We start from the raw sequence: 17,747 nt of genomic DNA on the forward strand, positions 1-17,747 counted from the left end.
CTGAGGAATATTTTAGTAGGAAAACTGTATTGTTACAGTTACTCTTTTTTTTAAATTAAATAATTCTAGCCTATTAAAATTCTCATCAAAATTAAAGAACATACAAAGTCCATTCAGAAAAATTCTAGGAAGGAACCCAGGACCTTCTGGCTACAAGGCAACAGTGCTACAAATTAAACCATTGTGCAGCCATACAATGAGTTAATAATAATCATTAACCAATTCACAGAAATTCTCTATAGAATCAATCTATTACGGGGAACACCGTTTTTTGTTTTGTTTTTCATTGGCCCCTAGATTTTACGTTATTACATATGTTTCATTGATATAGTGTTAATTTTAGCAGCCATTTTTAAATTTAGTTTTAGTCTTAGTCCAGTTTCAGCATCGCTTGTTAGTTTTTATCACATTTAGTCGACATCATCCCATTTTTATTTAGTCTAGTTTTAGTCAACTATAAGTCGAGCATTTTAGTCTTTATTTTAGTCCAAGAAGACATAATTTTATTAGATTAGTTTTAGTCAACAAAAACCGTCAACATTTTAGTCTAGTTTTAGTCAGGACATAATTTTAACCTTTTACTTTTTTGTCAGCAGATAATATTTAACGTTTCCTAAAATGATTTCACATTTCAACATTTTCTCTCATCTTTTTGATTAAAAAAACACAATTTTAAGGAACACATGCAGACATGGAAGATGTTCTGACAATATTTGCATATTTATTTTGAACATTGTTAAGGTTTAAAGACACAAACACAAATGCTTGCATTAAAACAAATAAAACACACCTGACAAAGGAAGCAAATAAATAAAGTAAAGTGTTTTATGAACACAAGTGCTGGCTGTTTAAAGCTAGTTCACATAGAATAATAAAATAAATAGATTTGAGATCAATGGTGTGAAAAAAATAACTCCAACTGATACAACAAAAGTGCTTTCCTGCCAGCTAGATCACATGGTATATAAAGGTACAGTATTTATGTGAAACAAGGCATAGCTTGCTGGTCCTGAGAGTCAGCTTTGAATTTGGTGTGGGTAATTAAGGAAGCTTGTATAGCTGGCCTGTCATTGTTTCTGGATGGTTGTTGGTGGTGGTGTATCTTCAATCTGGAACAGAAATGAATACAATGTCAGGATAGATGCACAGCATAACAGGAATTCCAAGTGTATAAGTAGCATATAGGTCTGTTTTTTTCCTTAACAAAAACTAAGTCTCTGTAGAAACTACATTTGACAATCCATTTCAAACTCATACAAACAACCTAACTATCATTTTATGCAGGAATAAATTGCAGACATTTTTATGTGTGCATGCATTTTGGTTGTATTAATATTGATGTTTGCATCCGAATCCCTGCAGTGGTTCCCCTAGCAATGGCTATTTTGTGCATGAAAATCTAGGTTAAAGTTGTTCTGAATTATGTGTGGCATATTATTTTTATTTTCTTATCCTGATAAATAGTTTCAGTTCGTTTTAGCATTTAGCATACATGTGTAGCTGCCTAGGTGTTTTGTGTTAACTATAGTTCACTTGCAGCTCCTAGATTACCTAAAGCGTCTGTCTGCTTCAATCAAACTTGCAATTTAACTGAAACTATAGTTGCCCGGCCAGTATAACATATCTAAGTTAGCATAAATTTAACTTCACATACAATTCTATCAACAAGTGGCTACGGTCGCTACGTGCTAACAAGCTAATATAACGTAGCCAGCCTGGATACTAAATGCTATGAAAGTTAGCCAACATTAGTTAGTTTATCATTGGACATTATAGCCATTGATTTAATGTCACATTATAAACAACCACCACCAATCTTTCTGTTAACTTACCGTAATGTCTGTGTTGAACTGCGACGTGTCTCTTCAGGTTTGTCGTGTTTTTTCCAGCTACCATGTGGCCACATTCCTTCCCTTCGACTAAAATCAAGCATTTGGTTTTGTTCTCCACTTCAGTGAAGTGAAAATGTGTCCATATATCATGTCTCCTCTTTCTTCCGAGCCCCAGAGTAGGCTACTCTGTGCCGCCCGCTCCAGGTTTGCATAAAATATAAAATGTAATTTTCGTCTCGTCTTTGTTCGTGAACTAAAATGTCCATAGATTTTAGTCCTGTCTTTATTTACCGAACTGCATTTTCGTCTCGTCTTTATTAGTCAATGAAAAATATTTCCGATTTACTCCCAGTTATTGTTTATTAGTGGGGATTCTCGTCTCGTCTAGTTTTCGTTCGGTGAAAAATGTGCGTTGACAAAAATATTTTCGTTTAGTTTTCGTTAACGAAATTAACACTACATTGATATATACGTCATGAAATGAGGACAGATGGACCCAGTATTCAAGGAGAGACAGTCAGTAGGAAAGTTCAAAACGTTTATTAAATAAAACAAAACAAAAGCGGAGCTGTGGCTCTCGGACACTGCAGGCGGGGGGGCGGGGCACCGCCCAATCTCAGACACTCTGTACTGGGAGAAACACAGGTAAGTGACCATGATCATCTGACAGAATATTATCTGAGTTGGTCACTTACCTGGTTTAACAGTCCAGACCAAGAATGTCCCCAAGTGCTGCAGTCCCTGAGGTCATGCTGTAAGCCGATCCTGGTCAGGGATCGAGAACAGACAGGATCCTGATCAGGCACTAACAGAAACAGGTGGCAGGATCCAGACTTCCAGGCATCCACAGGCTCCCAAGGAGGGTTCAGAGTCTGACTGGGACCAGAAGCATGACCAGGTGGTCTCGCACAGGAGCAGACAGGATCAGGTGCAGACAGGCAGGCTCAGTGGAAGAGGGTAGCCGAGACAGGACGTAGAACCGGAACTTGAAGCAGGACTTTAAACTGGTCTCCTCCCTGGAGCCAGGCTTACTGGATAAAAACTGAACCTCCCAACATATTGAGCCAAAAACCCAGAAGACTCCGGGAGGAACAGTGGACGATCAGGAGACGAGACAAACACAAACCCTCTTTCCACTGGCTGCTAGGCTCCAGGACATGAACCATGAACTAAAACTGAAAAGATAGACTAACAAAAAGACAAGTAATGATCTGGCACTGAATGCTCAGGCTGAACTGAATATAAACCAGAGGAAACAGGTGACAGGAATAAATTATAATTGAGGCAGGGAGGAAAAACAGCAGGTGAAACAAATAACCAATTAAGCAGGAGCAAACAGGCCAGATCATGACATTATATACAAAAATGAATATTAGGAACTGTAATTATCAAACATACTGGGCAAGTAAAAATTGTTTCTTGGCAAATGAAATGTGAAAGTCACATTTATATATATATATATATATATATATATATATATATATATATATATATATATACACTATATTGCCAAAAGTATTTGCTCACCCATCCAAATTATTGGAATCAGGTGTTCCAATCACTCCCATGGCCACAGGTGTATAAATTCAAGCACCTAGGCATGCAGACTGTTTTTACAAACATTTGTGAAAGAATGGGTCGCTCTCAGGAGCTCAGTGAATTCCAGCGTGGAACTGTGATAGGATGCCACCTGTGCAACAAATCCAGTCGTGAAATTTCCTCGCTCCTAAATATTCCACAGTCAACTGTCAGCTGTATTATAAGAAAATGGAAGTGTTTGGGAACGACAGCAACTCAGCCACGAAGTGGTAGGCCACGTAAACTGACGGAGCGGGGTCAGCGGATGCTGACGCGCATAGTGCGAAGAGGTCGCCAACTTTCTGCAGAGTCAATCACTACAGACCTCCAAACTTCATGTGGCCTTCAGATTAGCTCAAGAACAGTGCGCAGAGAGCTTCATGGAATGGGTTTCCATGGTCGAGCAGCTGCATCCAAGCCATACATCACCAAGTGCAATGCAAAGCGTCGGATGCGGTGGTGTAAAGCACGCCGCCACTGGACTCTAGAGCAGTGGAGACGCGTTCTCTGGAGTGACGAATCGCGCTTCTCCATCTGGCAATCTGATGGACGGGTCTGGGTTTGGCGGTTGCCAGGAGAACGGTACTTGTCTGACTGCATTGTGCCAAGTGTAAAGTTTGTTGGAGGGGGGATTATGGTGTGGGGTTGTTTTTCAGGAGCTGGGCTTGGCCCCTTAGTTCCAGTGAAAGGAACTCTGAATGCTTCAGCATACCAAGACATTTTGGACAATTCCATGCTCCCAACTTTGTGGGAACAGTTTGGAGCTGGCCCCTTCCTCTTCCAACATGACTGTGCACCAGTGCACAAAGCAAGGTCCATAAAGACATGGATGACAGAGTCTGGTGTGGATGAACTTGACTGGCCTGCACAGAGTCCTGACCTCAACCCGATAGAACACCTTTGGGATGAATTAGAGCGGAGACTGAGAGCCAGGCCTTCTCGTCCAACATCAGTGTGCGACCTCACAAATGCGCTTCTGGAAGAATGGTCAAAAATTCCCATAAACACACTCCTAAACCTTGTGGACAGCCTTCCCAGAAGAGTTGAAGCTGTTCTAGCTGCAAAGGGTGGACCGACGTCATATTGAACCCTATGGATTAGGAACGGGATGTCACTTAAGCTCATATGTGAGTCAAGGCAGGTGAGCAAATACTTTTGGCAATATAGTGTATATATATATATATATATATATATATATATATATATATATACACTATATTGCCAAAAGTATTTGCTCACCTGCCTTGACTCACATATGAGCTTAAGTGACATCCCGTTCCTAATCCATAGGGTTCAATATGACGTCGGTCCACCCTTTGCAGCTAGAACAGCTTCAACTCTTCTGGGAAGGCTGTCCACAAGGTTTAGGAGTGTGTTTATGGGAATTTTTGACCATTCTTCCAGAAGCGCATTTGTGAGGTCGCACACTGATGTTGGACGAGAAGGCCTGGCTCTCAGTCTCCGCTCTAATTCATCCCAAAGGTGTTCTATCGGGTTGAGGTCAGGACTCTGTGCAGGCCAGTCAAGTTCATCCACACCAGACTCTGTCATCCATGTCTTTATGGACCTTGCTTTGTGCACTGGTGCACAGTCATGTTGGAAGAGGAAGGGGCCAGCTCCAAACTGTTCCCACAAAGTTGGGAGCATGGAATTGTCCAAAATGTCTTGGTATGCTGAAGCATTCAGAGTTCCTTTCACTGGAACTAAGGGGCCAAGCCCAGCTCCTGAAAAACAACCTCACACCATAATCCCCCCTCCACCAAACTTTACACTTGGCACAATGCAGTCAGACAAGTACCGTTCTCCTGGCAACCGCCAAACCCAGACCCGTCCATCAGATTGCCAGATGGAGAAGCGCGATTCGTCACTCCAGAGAACGCGTCTCCACTGCTCTAGAGTCCAGTGGCGGCGTGCTTTACACCACCGCATCCGACGCTTTGCATTGCACTTGGTGATGTATGGCTTGGATGCAGCTGCTCGACCATGGAAACCCATTCCATGAAGCTCTCTGCGCACTGTTCTTGAGCTAATCTGAAGGCCACATGAAGTTTGGAGGTCTGTAGTGATTGACTCTGCAGAAAGTTGGCGACCTCTTCGCACTATGCGCGTCAGCATCCGCTGACCCCGCTCCGTCAGTTTACGTGGCCTACCTCTTCGTGGCTGAGTTGCTGTCGTTCCCAAACACTTCCATTTTCTTATAATACAGCTGACAGTTGACTGTGGAATATTTAGGAGCGAGGAAATTTCACGACTGGATTTGTTGCACAGGTGGCATCCTATCACAGTTCCACGCTGGAATTCACTGAGCTCCTGAGAGCGACCCATTCTTTCACAAATGTTTGTAAAAACAGTCTGCATGCCTAGGTGCTTGAATTTATACACCTGTGGCCATGGAAGTGATTGGAACACCTGATTCCAATAATTTGGATGGGTGAGCAAATACTTTTGGCAATATAGTGTATATCATAGCCACAGCTGCCCCTTGGGCACCCGGACAGAGGTAAGGCTACTATAAAATAAATTAGGTGTCCCTGGGCCCTTTGAAGAACAGGAAGAAATGCCAGTTTGGTGTCTTGCACAGGAACACAACAACAGAGAAAGATTGATCAGTGGCCAAACGGGCAACCCACTGGTTACAGGAGGTTCTCCTACCTCCTGGGTCAACAGGGTCAAATGTGTAATTGTACTGTGCTCCATTAAAGAACTTCTATTATTTTTTCTTAAAAAACAAAACAAAAAAAAACATAAAAATTATTAGAGAAAGGCACATTTTAGCTCAGGGTTATTACTAAGATTTCCCGACGTTTAAGTAAAAGGGATATGTAAACAACCTGAAAGGTCAACAAGTATTCAGTTTCTACAAAACCAAAGGAAAGGATTGTACAAATTGGTGTAAATAGAATAATAACCAGTTATAATAATAATTTTGTCAGGTGCAAATTGGAGAAAAAGGCTGATTTAGAGAAAAGACAAAAGCATGAACTTAGAGTAAACATTTGATGAAGATAAAAATGTAAAGTAATAAATTAATGTAATGTAATAAATTAAGTACTGTATGTTTAATGTCTGGTTTAACTATACATTTACTAAATGCATTGTACCATAATTTTTTGGATAGAAATAACAGAAAAAATCTTAGAACAAAAAATTAATTGTTATCACAGCTTCATATTGGAAAAATCTCCTTGATATATTTTACCAGAAATTATGATTTTAAAAGCATTTCTGAACCACCTGTAGAAGAAAGCATAAACCAAAGGATTTAACATAGAATTGGACCATCCAAGCCATTTAAATGCTCCAATCACCACAACTGGTATTGTGAGCCTCCCCATACTGTATAAACCAGCTGATAAAAAGTAAGGAGACCAACATATGAGGAAGACTCCCAACACTACAGCCAGAGTTATGTTTGCTTTTGTCTCAATCTTAAAAAGAGCCCCTTGAGACTTTAAAGTGTTTTGTATGTGCTTTGCCTGCTGCTTTGCCAACATCAAAATCTTAAGATATATTGCTAAAATTGTCATGGCAGGAATGTAAAAGGCCAAAGTTGTTCCAGGGCTGGAATCTTTTGTCGCTACAAATATCTTGCACCTCCAACTATAATTTTCTTCCCCACGAAATGAGATGCTGATTGAAAATAGAGCTGGGAAAGTCCAACTCACTAGGATCATAGTAAGGGTGACACAAATATTAATTTTACTTTTATATGTCAGAGGATGACAGACTGCGTAATATCTATCTATTGATATACAGCACAAGTTTAAAATGGATGACGCACATAGTAATATGTCAAGCAGACCTCGCATTTTACAGAGTAAATAACCTGAATACCAGCATGAGCTCATAGACAATATTGCACTGAAAGGCAAAACTTACCCCTTGCTCACACTGGCTCTGGTGCGGTTACCGAGCCGACGGAGACTGCAACTCCCGCACACCCTCTCTCACACCGCCCTTTTGACTACGGTGCGGTGCGGCTCCGGCAACAGGTCCGGAGATTTAACAGAAGTTCACTTGAGTTCACGTAACTTCACGCGATAACACGGCCCAAATAAGGATATTTGCGAGAGCTTGTTGCGGAGGGCTCCGGCACGCCGCAAGGGTAGCTTTCTTGTGGAATTTTCTGCAGCGCCGGAGTGTCTCGGTAACCGCAGCCGGACAGCTCAGCAGCCGGTGAGAGAGGTTTACATCTTTTTAATGACTTGGAATCACTGCGGCGCCGCACCCACCGCACCGCAACGGTAAGACCGGAGTCAGTGTGAGCCTGGTGTAAAGCTCCAACAAGCAGGTCAGTCACAGCCAGAGAAAGGATGAGATAGTTTGTTGGAGTGTGCAGCTGTTTGAAGTAAATTACAGAGATGATTACAAGAAGATTACCACATATTATCAGAAGTGACAAAGAAACAACCACTACATCTAGTACATAAGACGTCACAGTTTGTCCATGCAGCTGTGCCGATTCATTGCAGAGATGATGGTCTTTAACCATGTCATCAATTCTGTTGAAAAAAAAAAAAAAAAAACTAAAATTACAACAAATATACTTGTATTTTTTTTAGATTTGTTTCGTTGAAAAAGATTTTAGATTTTTATGTTTCACTTTAATCTTGAACAACAGAGTGTTGTGAATCTTTACTCTGTCCTGATGGAGCAGCACATTTACATTGATATTTATTATTGCAGCAACATGTGATCATTGGCGCAACTGTTAGTGTCTTTGGTATCCAAGGTGAGATGTTCCCTGGTGTTACACACCAAATTTACTTTTCTGTGCTAATCATATTGTACCTTTTTGCTTTGTTTCTCATTCCTTTATTTTTGTTTTTCAATATTTGCTGTAAAAAGAAACAATGTTTTAATTACCATTTTAGGATCTCTAAAGAAATGAACTCCAATAAAAGCATTGCTTGAAAAAAGATTTTCTTAAAAATAAGATATGAAAGCATCACATATTTTTATCTAATAAAATATAGCCTTTAAAAACTCAATGTTCATTTATTGGTTTCCTTTTTGCAGTTGATACATATTACTTTGTTGATGTTTCAACTTATTCTTAAACTGTAAATATAGGAGAATCATGTGTTCTGACTGACATTTATGTCAACAGGATGGAGAGAGTGTTTTACATATAATAAAATGTTCACTAAATAAAGTGATCGTAACATGAAAATAATACATTCAAAATAGGCTTAATACACACATTAAGAAAACTACTGATTTCAATAGATGATGGAGTTAAAGTAGGTTTTCAAACATGAAATAAAAAATAGCAGATACTGGAACCTGCTTAAGAACGAGACTCCCCACGTTTAGTACTAAGACATGTCTATGGAATGTGCTAGAACACTGTTTCTCATTTCCTGGCAGTGTTGTCAAAAGTACACACATTTATTACTGAAGTAGAAGTATAGATACTGCAGTTAAAAAACACTCTGGTAAAAGTTAAAGTATCAACTTGACTTCTTTACTCAAGTAAAAGTGAAAAAGTAAGTGTTCAAAAAACAACTTAAAGTATAAAAGTATAAAGTAACTTAAAAAAAAAAAACCAGCCAGATGCCACTACATCAATTGAAAGCTCAATTTTTTGACTGTTTCAAAAAAATTCTTTGAGATAGGGCCAAGGATGAGGGAGGTCTTGTTGGCTCCACTTCCATCTCCCGATACGCTCTCGCCTGTGTCCGACCTTTCAGACATTTCAACATTTTTTTCTGAATCCAACATTGCAGCATGGCATAGACAATTCACGTTTGCAGTTTGAAGAACACCTGCTTGCTTCTGATGATTTTCTTTAGCTAACCAATGAGTGTTTGCGTTATATGACTCATCCAAGTACACTAGTTTTCACTAGATGTGGATGGCGCCAATGATCTGCATTGGATGGTGCACATGACTGAAATAAATATTTATAAACATAAAACCGAAGCCAAATGTAATGAGTAACGTTTGTTTTAAAAATGTAAGGAATAGAAAGTACAGATACTTGTGCGAAAATCTAATGAGTAGAAGTCAGAAGTAGGAAGAAAAATACGTAATGGAGTAAAGTATAGATACCTAAAAAGTGTGCTTAAGTACAGTATGTCATGATGGGCCTTATATTTTTTGCCCACATGCAGAAACACTCACAGAGAGCGGTTCAGTGTTAAAAAGTTTGTTTTTCAGATACAAAAACACGGTGACAGAAAACAGGTATCTCAGCTTGGGGCTGTTCCAGCGACCAGGAAACCTGGAGCGACTGCACAAAGGAGAGAGTGACTTGGTGAGTTCAAGGTTGGTGGTAAAAAAGGCTGATGACTGAAACTCAGATGTTGCATGGACTCAGAGTTTGAGTTGGAAAACGGTCTGGGGTTCCCGTTTGTGGAGGCCTAGGCTGGTTGTTGGTGGAGGAGTCGTTGGAGGTCGGACAGGAAGACTTATGGAGGAAACAGAGCAAGAGCAGAGCAGACTGTCAACTGGGTTTCTGGAAGAGGTAGGCGTTCAGATAAGGTGAACAGTGAGACCCTCAGCGTCATGAGAGGAATCCTTCCAGGGCTTGAAGGACCAGATTAAACTCCGAGGATCTGTAGATTTCCCCAAAACTGGCAAACACTCTGGTGACGAGGTGGTGACAGTCAGCTGCTCAAATACTCCTCAGAGGTGATGACCAATTAGCTGCAGATGTGGGTAATTGAGACGAGAAAGGAAGCCCCCCAGGACAGAGCGAACCAATGACACCATCTGATGGATGAACGATGAAACTGAAAAAGAACACAAAACTACCCCCACAAACTGGAACCACAACACAGTAATGTAGTATTTGTACTTAATTACTTGACAGCTCTGTTTCCTTGTCCTCAAGTTTCACTGCGGTGCATGTTTTTATTTGAAAAAATTGCATCTGAGATTGAAAAATTGTACACAACTGGTATATTGAGGCCTTTACTTCGATGATACAAATCCTGGGGCTGTACATCCCATGACCTTTGGTGGAACAGGAAGTAAAGACAAATTAAAAAGTCAGCCCTCTGTCCTCTTAACAACATAGACTTAGACTTAAAAACAACTTTATTTATCCCTTGGGATTACTCCTTCAGGGAGATTCTGGCTCCAGTAGCTTATGTAGTGTACACAGAGTTAAAGCAAGATACCATTAAAAATAAAAATTCGACAAACAACATAAAAAGATTTTATATAGTACAAAAAAACCATGAAAAAATAAACGCATATCAATATATATACATATATATATATATATATATATATATATATATATATATATATATATATATATATATATATATATATATATATATATATATATATATATATAGACAGAGCTGTTCATGCAGCCAGCCCCTCAGTCTCCACAAGAGCCTCCATCTCATGCCCTACATGAGATGGAGGTGAATCAGTCCATTCAACATGACAACTTGTGTTTGATTAAGGTGTTCATTGACATCTGTAAAGGTTCAGACACTGGAAGAACTAACGTCCTGGTATTATTGGACCTCAGTGCAGGTTGTTTGATACTGTTTATGGCTCGATTTTATTAGAGCGTCTGGAAATCTGGGTAGGCCTTTCTGGTACTGCACTTGACTGGTTAAAATCCTTACCTGAAGGATAGGGACTTTAACGTGTCAGTAGGGAACATTAAATCAGAGAGCAGAAAAATCACATGTGGGGTTCCAACAGGCTCCATTCTAGGGCCCCTCCTATTCAACATCTACATGCTCCGCTTGGCTCAGGTAATTGCAAACAACTAGATTAGTTGCCATAACTGTGCAGATGACTCACAGCTTTACATCACAATGTCATCAGGTGACTATGAAACCATCGACTAGATGCATAGAACAGATCAATATGTGGATGCACCATCATTTTCTCCGAATGAATAAAAACAAAACTGAGGTCATATTTATGCACCAGAGGAGGAGAGATCCAGAGTTAGCTCTCAGCTTCAGCTATTACAGTAAAAAACTACTGATTATGGCTGAACTCTTTGTGTAGTGATGGACTCAGACCTGATCACTGCCACTGAATGGAGCCGATCACTGCCACTGAACAACATCTTGCCTGAAACCGAGGCAGAGCAACTCAGAATGAAAATAACAGCTACCCACAGGAAAGGAAAGCCATGACATCCCTTAGCCAGGACCAAAGCATCACAATATTACCAAGAGATCCAACCAACACCTACAAAAAGAAAATCATGGACTACCTCAAGAAACTTAAAACAAAAGGTAATTAACCATTCAGCTTATTTTAGATTGTATCCAGGGGATGACATTCCATGCTTATATGAATGTTCCAAAAATTCACAAGGAAGGAACACAACTCAGACCCATTGTCAGTGTTGTGAAAAACTTTTATATTCAATTCCCAGCCATCTGGGAATTCATATTATGTTCTGATACCTTAAGATGTTTACTTCACTCCACGGTAGGCAGAACACCCTCTCATTCACCGGGTTGAAACCCAATGTACAGGCACCAAGATGAGGGGCAGCAATTTTGTCCACTCCTGCTTGGCACCTCTCACCAGGGGCAACTCCAGAGTGGAACACTGCTTCCAGAGCCAGAGCCATGCGTCGAGGTAAGTTCAGCTATCCCTAGCCGGAACCTTTCAACCTCATGCACTAACTCCTTCCCCACCAGAGAGGTGATATTCCACGTCCCAAGAGCCAGCTTCTTCAGCCGAGGATCAGAACACCAAGGTCCCCACCCTTGACTGCCACCCATCACACATTGCACCCGAGCCCTTTGGCCCCTCTTACAAGTGGTGAACCCATTGGAAGTGGGACACATGTTTCCTCTCAGGGCTGTGCCCAGCTGGGCTCCATGGGTAAACCCGGGCACCAGTCGCTCGCCAGCGTGTCCCATCTCCAGGCCTGGCTCCAGAGTGGGGCCCCAGTGACCCTTGTCCGGGCGACGGAACACTAGTTACATTTGTCTTGCTCATCATAAGAGGTCTTTAGGCTGCTCATTGTCTGGTCCCTCATCTAGGAACTATCTGCCTTGGGTGACCCTACTAGGGGCATAGAGCCCCCAGACAGCATAGCTCCTAAGGTCATTGGGACACTCAAACCCCTCCACCACAATAAGGTGGCAGCCCTGGGAAGGGTTTATTTTAGAAAAAGAGAGATTGGAATTAATTCCAAACATTTTTGAGAAGTATGCATGTGTGTATATTTTAAGTATAACCACTATCGATAAAAATTCAAATCTCATAAAGAATGAAAAAAAAAGAAGCAGCCTTTTAACCTTGGTGCAGTGCTTTAAAGGAATAGTACACCCAAAACATGATTAGCCTTCATTTTCTACTCACCCCCATGCTGAACAACACTCTGGAGTACTTTTTTGATATCTCAAATGCATCTGGAGATCTGAGAGGCTTCTTGCTGTCTGCTGACATTCAAATAATGGAGGTCTATGGTGACCGAGACAGAAAGGTCCATAAAAGTCCACAAAAAACGTGTCAATATTCCTCCATACTGCTCGTCCAATGTATTCCAAGTGTCCTGAGTGGGTAGCATCCAGAATTTACTCGAAACAAAGTCATTTAGAATTTTTTTAGAGCATAAACAGTAGTGTATAGGATTTCCTGAAAGCGCGCACACGCGCGCTCACGACGCTACGGAAGCCGGCAGATCAAACCAGATGAAAGTGCGCATTCAGCATCTGCTCTTCCAATAATGCAAGCGTAGAAGAAGAAATGTGCTGTTTACCTGTGCAAAGAAAGAAACAACGAAAGAAAAATATCTGAGGACTTCAGTGTTGAGGAAGAGCATGAGTTCTTTGCCGAGCTGAATGCGCTGGTTTGGTCTGCCGGCTTCCGTAGCGTCGTGAGCGCGTGTGTGCGCGCTTTCAGGAAGGTCCATAAAATTTGCTGTAAATTTGCCCATTGTGGGACAATAAAGGGATTTTCTATTCTATAAAAGGGGTAGAAAGATATAAGTAAATCTAAACAATGTATTTATAAAAAAATATATCTGCAAAATCTCTAATATTCAACAACAAAAAATACTTAGTTACTGTAAGCATATTGTGCAAAACAGCAATAAAAAGATAAAACTCCTATCAGATTTAAAGTTCCCACTCTGCAGATCTATTAGAATCTGTCCTTAAATTACAGCCAAACCCATTTACACAGTTACAGATAAAAACCTTTAGATAAATCAAACATTACCGCCACATATCTGACTCAATAACCATTAAAACAACTATTTTCATTAACTTCAGACGGAACTATTCAATGACTTGTATTATATTAAACTGACCTTCCAATTTTCACCACTGTTCAGTGCCAAGTAACCTTTCCTCTGATCACGGCTTGCTTGGTCTCGCAATAAATCCTGGGATATCCAAGGATACCGAGGATACATCGGACCCGTCCTTCAAATCGGGCAAAAAGAAGGACGCATTTTAAGGCCGCATAACGAGGAGTCTTGGAATCCGACCAGACCTCGGCGCTGCGCTATGACGTAATCGGCCTTCGAATCTGGCCTTCTAAGGATGCGTCCTAGGTTTTCGAACAGAGCAATAGATTGCGTGGCTGTCAGTACGCTAACAACATGCAAAAGCGCAAATGTATGTTTACCGACGATTTACAAAAGAGTTTCCCCGCTTTCAGACCGGGTCGAGACAAATGGGAGGCCTTGTGCAAAGTGTGCAAAGCAGGCACTTATGTCTCGGTGTCCAATTGAGGTGCAAGGGATCTGAAAAGCCACCTGGACTCCGAAAGTAAAGAAAGTCTATTGATATGTTTGTTCGTTTTTGGTACATTTTGAATAATTTTTGCTACACAAGAGGTATTTTTTGTTAATTAGCTCATTTGTTAATTTATTTTTTTCCAATAGCCTACAGAACAGACATTATTTCGTTCATTGCTGAGGCTGAGTATCATCTGTTATTGGGAGTTGAGAGTTATTGTTAACTTTTATTGTTAAGTGAGGGATGTTTAGATGGGACATTATTTATTTCATTGTGCTATTCATTCATTACAGGAATTGTTAAGTATTTTTAATAAATGCATTTTGAATGAAATTATCGTTTGTTATTGGAGTTATTGCTGTTGACTTTTACTGAAAAGCATTTTTTCATAAATAACTGTAAATATAATGTTATTGTAGGATTACGTAGGTCTATGTTAAGTGAGTGCGTGCCACAGACATCTCTATGCATGGGAACAGAGATCCCCCCCTCGTTCCAAGGTGTCCTGGTTTTCCCAAATGAAAATATGGTCACCCTAGTTTTACATATAATAAAATAAAATTTTAATTATAAAGCAATTAAAAAAATGCTGACTAATTAAAGTGTTCATAATATAAAAGTAATATACTCAAAAAAGGCATAATACACACATAAAAAAACCCAAATGATTTCAATAGGTGATGGAGTTAAATAGGGTTCTTAAACATGAAATAAATAATAGCAGATAAAGAAACCTGCTTAAGAACAAAAGTTCCCATGTTTTGTATTAAGAAATATCCGTGGAATGTCCTAGAGCACAGTTTCTCATTTCCTGGTCTTCAAAGTTCACTGCAGTACGTGTTTTTATTTGTTATTTCTGCCAAACACCTGTACAGGAATGAGGGACAGGCTTCAGTAGAATTGATTGTTGCTGGGGATGTTATGCAATCCTTTAATTAGACTTGCTGATACTGAAAAACTTTCAGGGCAGTCGTACTTGAAAAGCAGGTTTGGGAACTATTGTCCTATAGCTGGAATGTCAAACTTAAGTCCTCCTGCAACTTTTAGATATCTACCTGATCATACACACCTGAATCAAACAAATTAATTACTTCCTCAGTTAAAGCCAAACTCTCCACTGTCCTGCAAAGGACGTAATTATTAAATTTAGCTTTGTTAAAGCAGAGATGTATCTCAAATGTGCAAGACACAGGCCCTGTACTTCCTGACATCTAAAGTTCAGTCCAAAAGGAAACGTCAGCCAAAGAAGAATGGATCAAAGTAGACTGATGTGTTCTCAACTTTTTTTAGCTGTCGTGTTTGAAAAAAACTGTACAGTGGATTCCTGATGTCAAAAGGACAGTGTAGGAGACGCCAGAAGGAGCTAGATTCGCCACCTATCCTGTAAAAGAAGACTCTACCTACCAGACTTTTTTTCTGGTAGGTAATTGTTCTGTTCCATATTAAAATAATATATAATAATAATTATTGAATTTTTATTTCTTTTCTGTTTTCACTTTCTCACTGTTATTTTTCTCTATGCTCATATTTTTAAGATTGTTTTTCTTTTTAGTGCATTTTTAAAATGTTTTAGCTTTATAGTTATTCTTGTAATCCTTACATTGGATCTTGTGCAACTTGCTCTTATTGTTTGTGTTTTTCTAACTATTTAGTTTTATTAGTACCTTCAGTTCCTCATTTAGGTCCTACCCACACAGAGACTAGATTCAGTGTAACTGCAAAGATATTTTACTGTTTTAAGCTGTGCACCCAAATAGAGCTGGTGCTTTGGAGACCATAGATTACCATTTTTAAAATTGGGTCCTACAGTAGAAAAATCAGAGAACGGTTTCATGTTAAAGTGTGTACATGCAGGCCTCCTCTTTTTTTAAGGATAACATTATAGCTTAACCCACATCTGCCTCTTCACCGCTATGCTGCCGTGTATACATTGCATGAGCTGCTTAAGCATGTCCAGTGTTTTTATCAGGGTTTTGAGTGTGATTCTGTGGCAATACCCATCGAAGGGCCCACCATGAGGACACTTGTGTAGATGCAACTTCTTTTGTAAGCCATTTATGTAAATATCCTGAGTTAATTTTCATGTGGACCAGGCCTTAATCACTCCCATCACATTATTAGTTTATTGGATCCACCTGCTCTTTCTCTCATCTAAATCATTTCCCCTACCTGTTCCCTTTGCTTCATTGACTTGTCTGCTTCATTTAACCATCACAGATTAATTATTTCGGCCTTCCAAACTTTACCTATGTGTTTTAATAAAAATAAACAAAAGAAATAATGAGATTTTACTGTTTATATGGACGTCAGTAATTTGAATAAAAGGAATGATCAGGCAAGAAATGTGAAATGTAAACATGCCAATCGGGATATCCCGGCAGCATCTAGCCATAGGATCTAGCCACTCAAAGCTTAAATATGTGATCTTGATGGCATGTGGTCATGACTTCTCAGGTCAGCTTTCCTCATTTAGAAAACCTTTACCCTGAGAAGTGTTGATATTTGTGATTGGGCTGACAGTAAGCAAACACACCCCTCTGATTAGGATTGCAATTTCATTTCAATTCTGCCTAATCTGATTCAAATATCATGACTGACATGTTCACATAAAACATTTTTAGTCTCATCAACCGTCTGTTCCTTATGCCCATGTACTGTAAATATACCTACAATAGGCTTTCTTTTTTATAAATTAAAGTTTATTTTAACTCACCAAGCTATCTCATTCTTCCTTTATCATGCCAGGACAGTGCTTCATTGCTGCATTTGATGAAGTGACAGAGATAAGGCTGCTTTACAATATGCGTCACCATGACCTTACAACACCAGAGACAGATTGAGCAGCAGCAAAACTGGCAACCCACCTGTTACCCCTATTTCCTGACCCTCTGTCTGTTTGCCAAAAGGGAAACTAGGGTAACTAAACAGCTCTACCCTTAAATACTTGGTAAATAAATGTACACACTAAAAAACAAAGTGTCAATTTACCACCTACAGAGTTGAATTTAACTCCGTTTCAGATAACATTTGGTCCCACTCAAAAATAGAGTAAAATGTACTCTATAGCCAGTGTCAAATTTTCAGAGTTAATTTTACTCATTTTAGTGTCAAAATCAACAAGTCAGTGAGTCAAATTATTTAACATTATTGTTGTTTTACACTCTTCAGAGTAATACTGTTATTTTTATGGAGTTAATTTTACACTAAATTTACTTAAATATGTACACTTTATTGTGGTGTTTTTTTTTTCCTTTCTCCAGTTTTTTTTTTTTACACATAAACCATATAATGCTAAATTTGAGCATTATATGGCTTTTATAAAAACTACTACCAATCACAATAATCACAAAGTTATACGTTGACAGTGACAACATTTATTCAACTTAATCAGTTTAACAGTGTCATTTTAATCATCTTCAAAAAAATGTTCACCAAAGATAGCAATATGGGACAACAAAGAGAGCAGTGTCATTTGCTTCATATGACATTTGTATGTCAAAGGGCTTTGGATAACATAGATGGTTGACATCAAACACAACAAAACCTTGCACCATTTTAGTAACTTCATAAGCATGAAAATGTTCAAGAAAAGTTACTGTACATAAAGGCAATGTAAGCAGCAATAATTTGTCTTTAACTATGAACACAG

At 39.4% G+C, this 17,747-nt stretch overlaps 1 protein-coding gene across 1 annotated transcript; it reads right to left on the reverse strand.

Annotated features, from left to right (window-relative positions):
- Positions 1-6,568: 6,568 nt before the first annotated feature.
- On the reverse strand, positions 6,569-7,917 carry LOC119774788 (trace amine-associated receptor 1-like). Its single transcript, XM_038272468.1, has 2 exons — positions 7,662-7,917; positions 6,569-7,284 (listed from the first exon to the last, which is right to left on the reverse strand). Exons 1-2 carry the CDS (start codon positions 7,900-7,902, stop codon positions 6,569-6,571), a joined length of 957 nt encoding a protein of 318 aa, XP_038128396.1. The 5' UTR covers positions 7,903-7,917.
- Positions 7,918-17,747: the final 9,830 nt, after the last annotated feature.

This window comes from Cyprinodon tularosa, unplaced genomic scaffold (genome assembly GCF_016077235.1).
Source record: "Cyprinodon tularosa strain WSP-4 unplaced genomic scaffold, ASM1607723v1 ctg831, whole genome shotgun sequence".
Lineage (NCBI taxonomy): Eukaryota > Metazoa > Chordata > Actinopteri > Cyprinodontiformes > Cyprinodontidae > Cyprinodon > Cyprinodon tularosa.

Excerpts from the sequence above, each read along its gene's own strand:
- LOC119774788 (XM_038272468.1), bottom strand. The coding sequence starts at position 7,902 with ATGGTTAAAGACCATCATCTCTGCAATGAATCGGCACAGCTGCATGGA. Across the intron at positions 7,285-7,661 it reads CCAGGCTCACACTGACTCCG|TTTTGCCTTTCAGTGCAATA; the intron begins GTCTTACCGTTG and ends GCAAGGGGTAAG.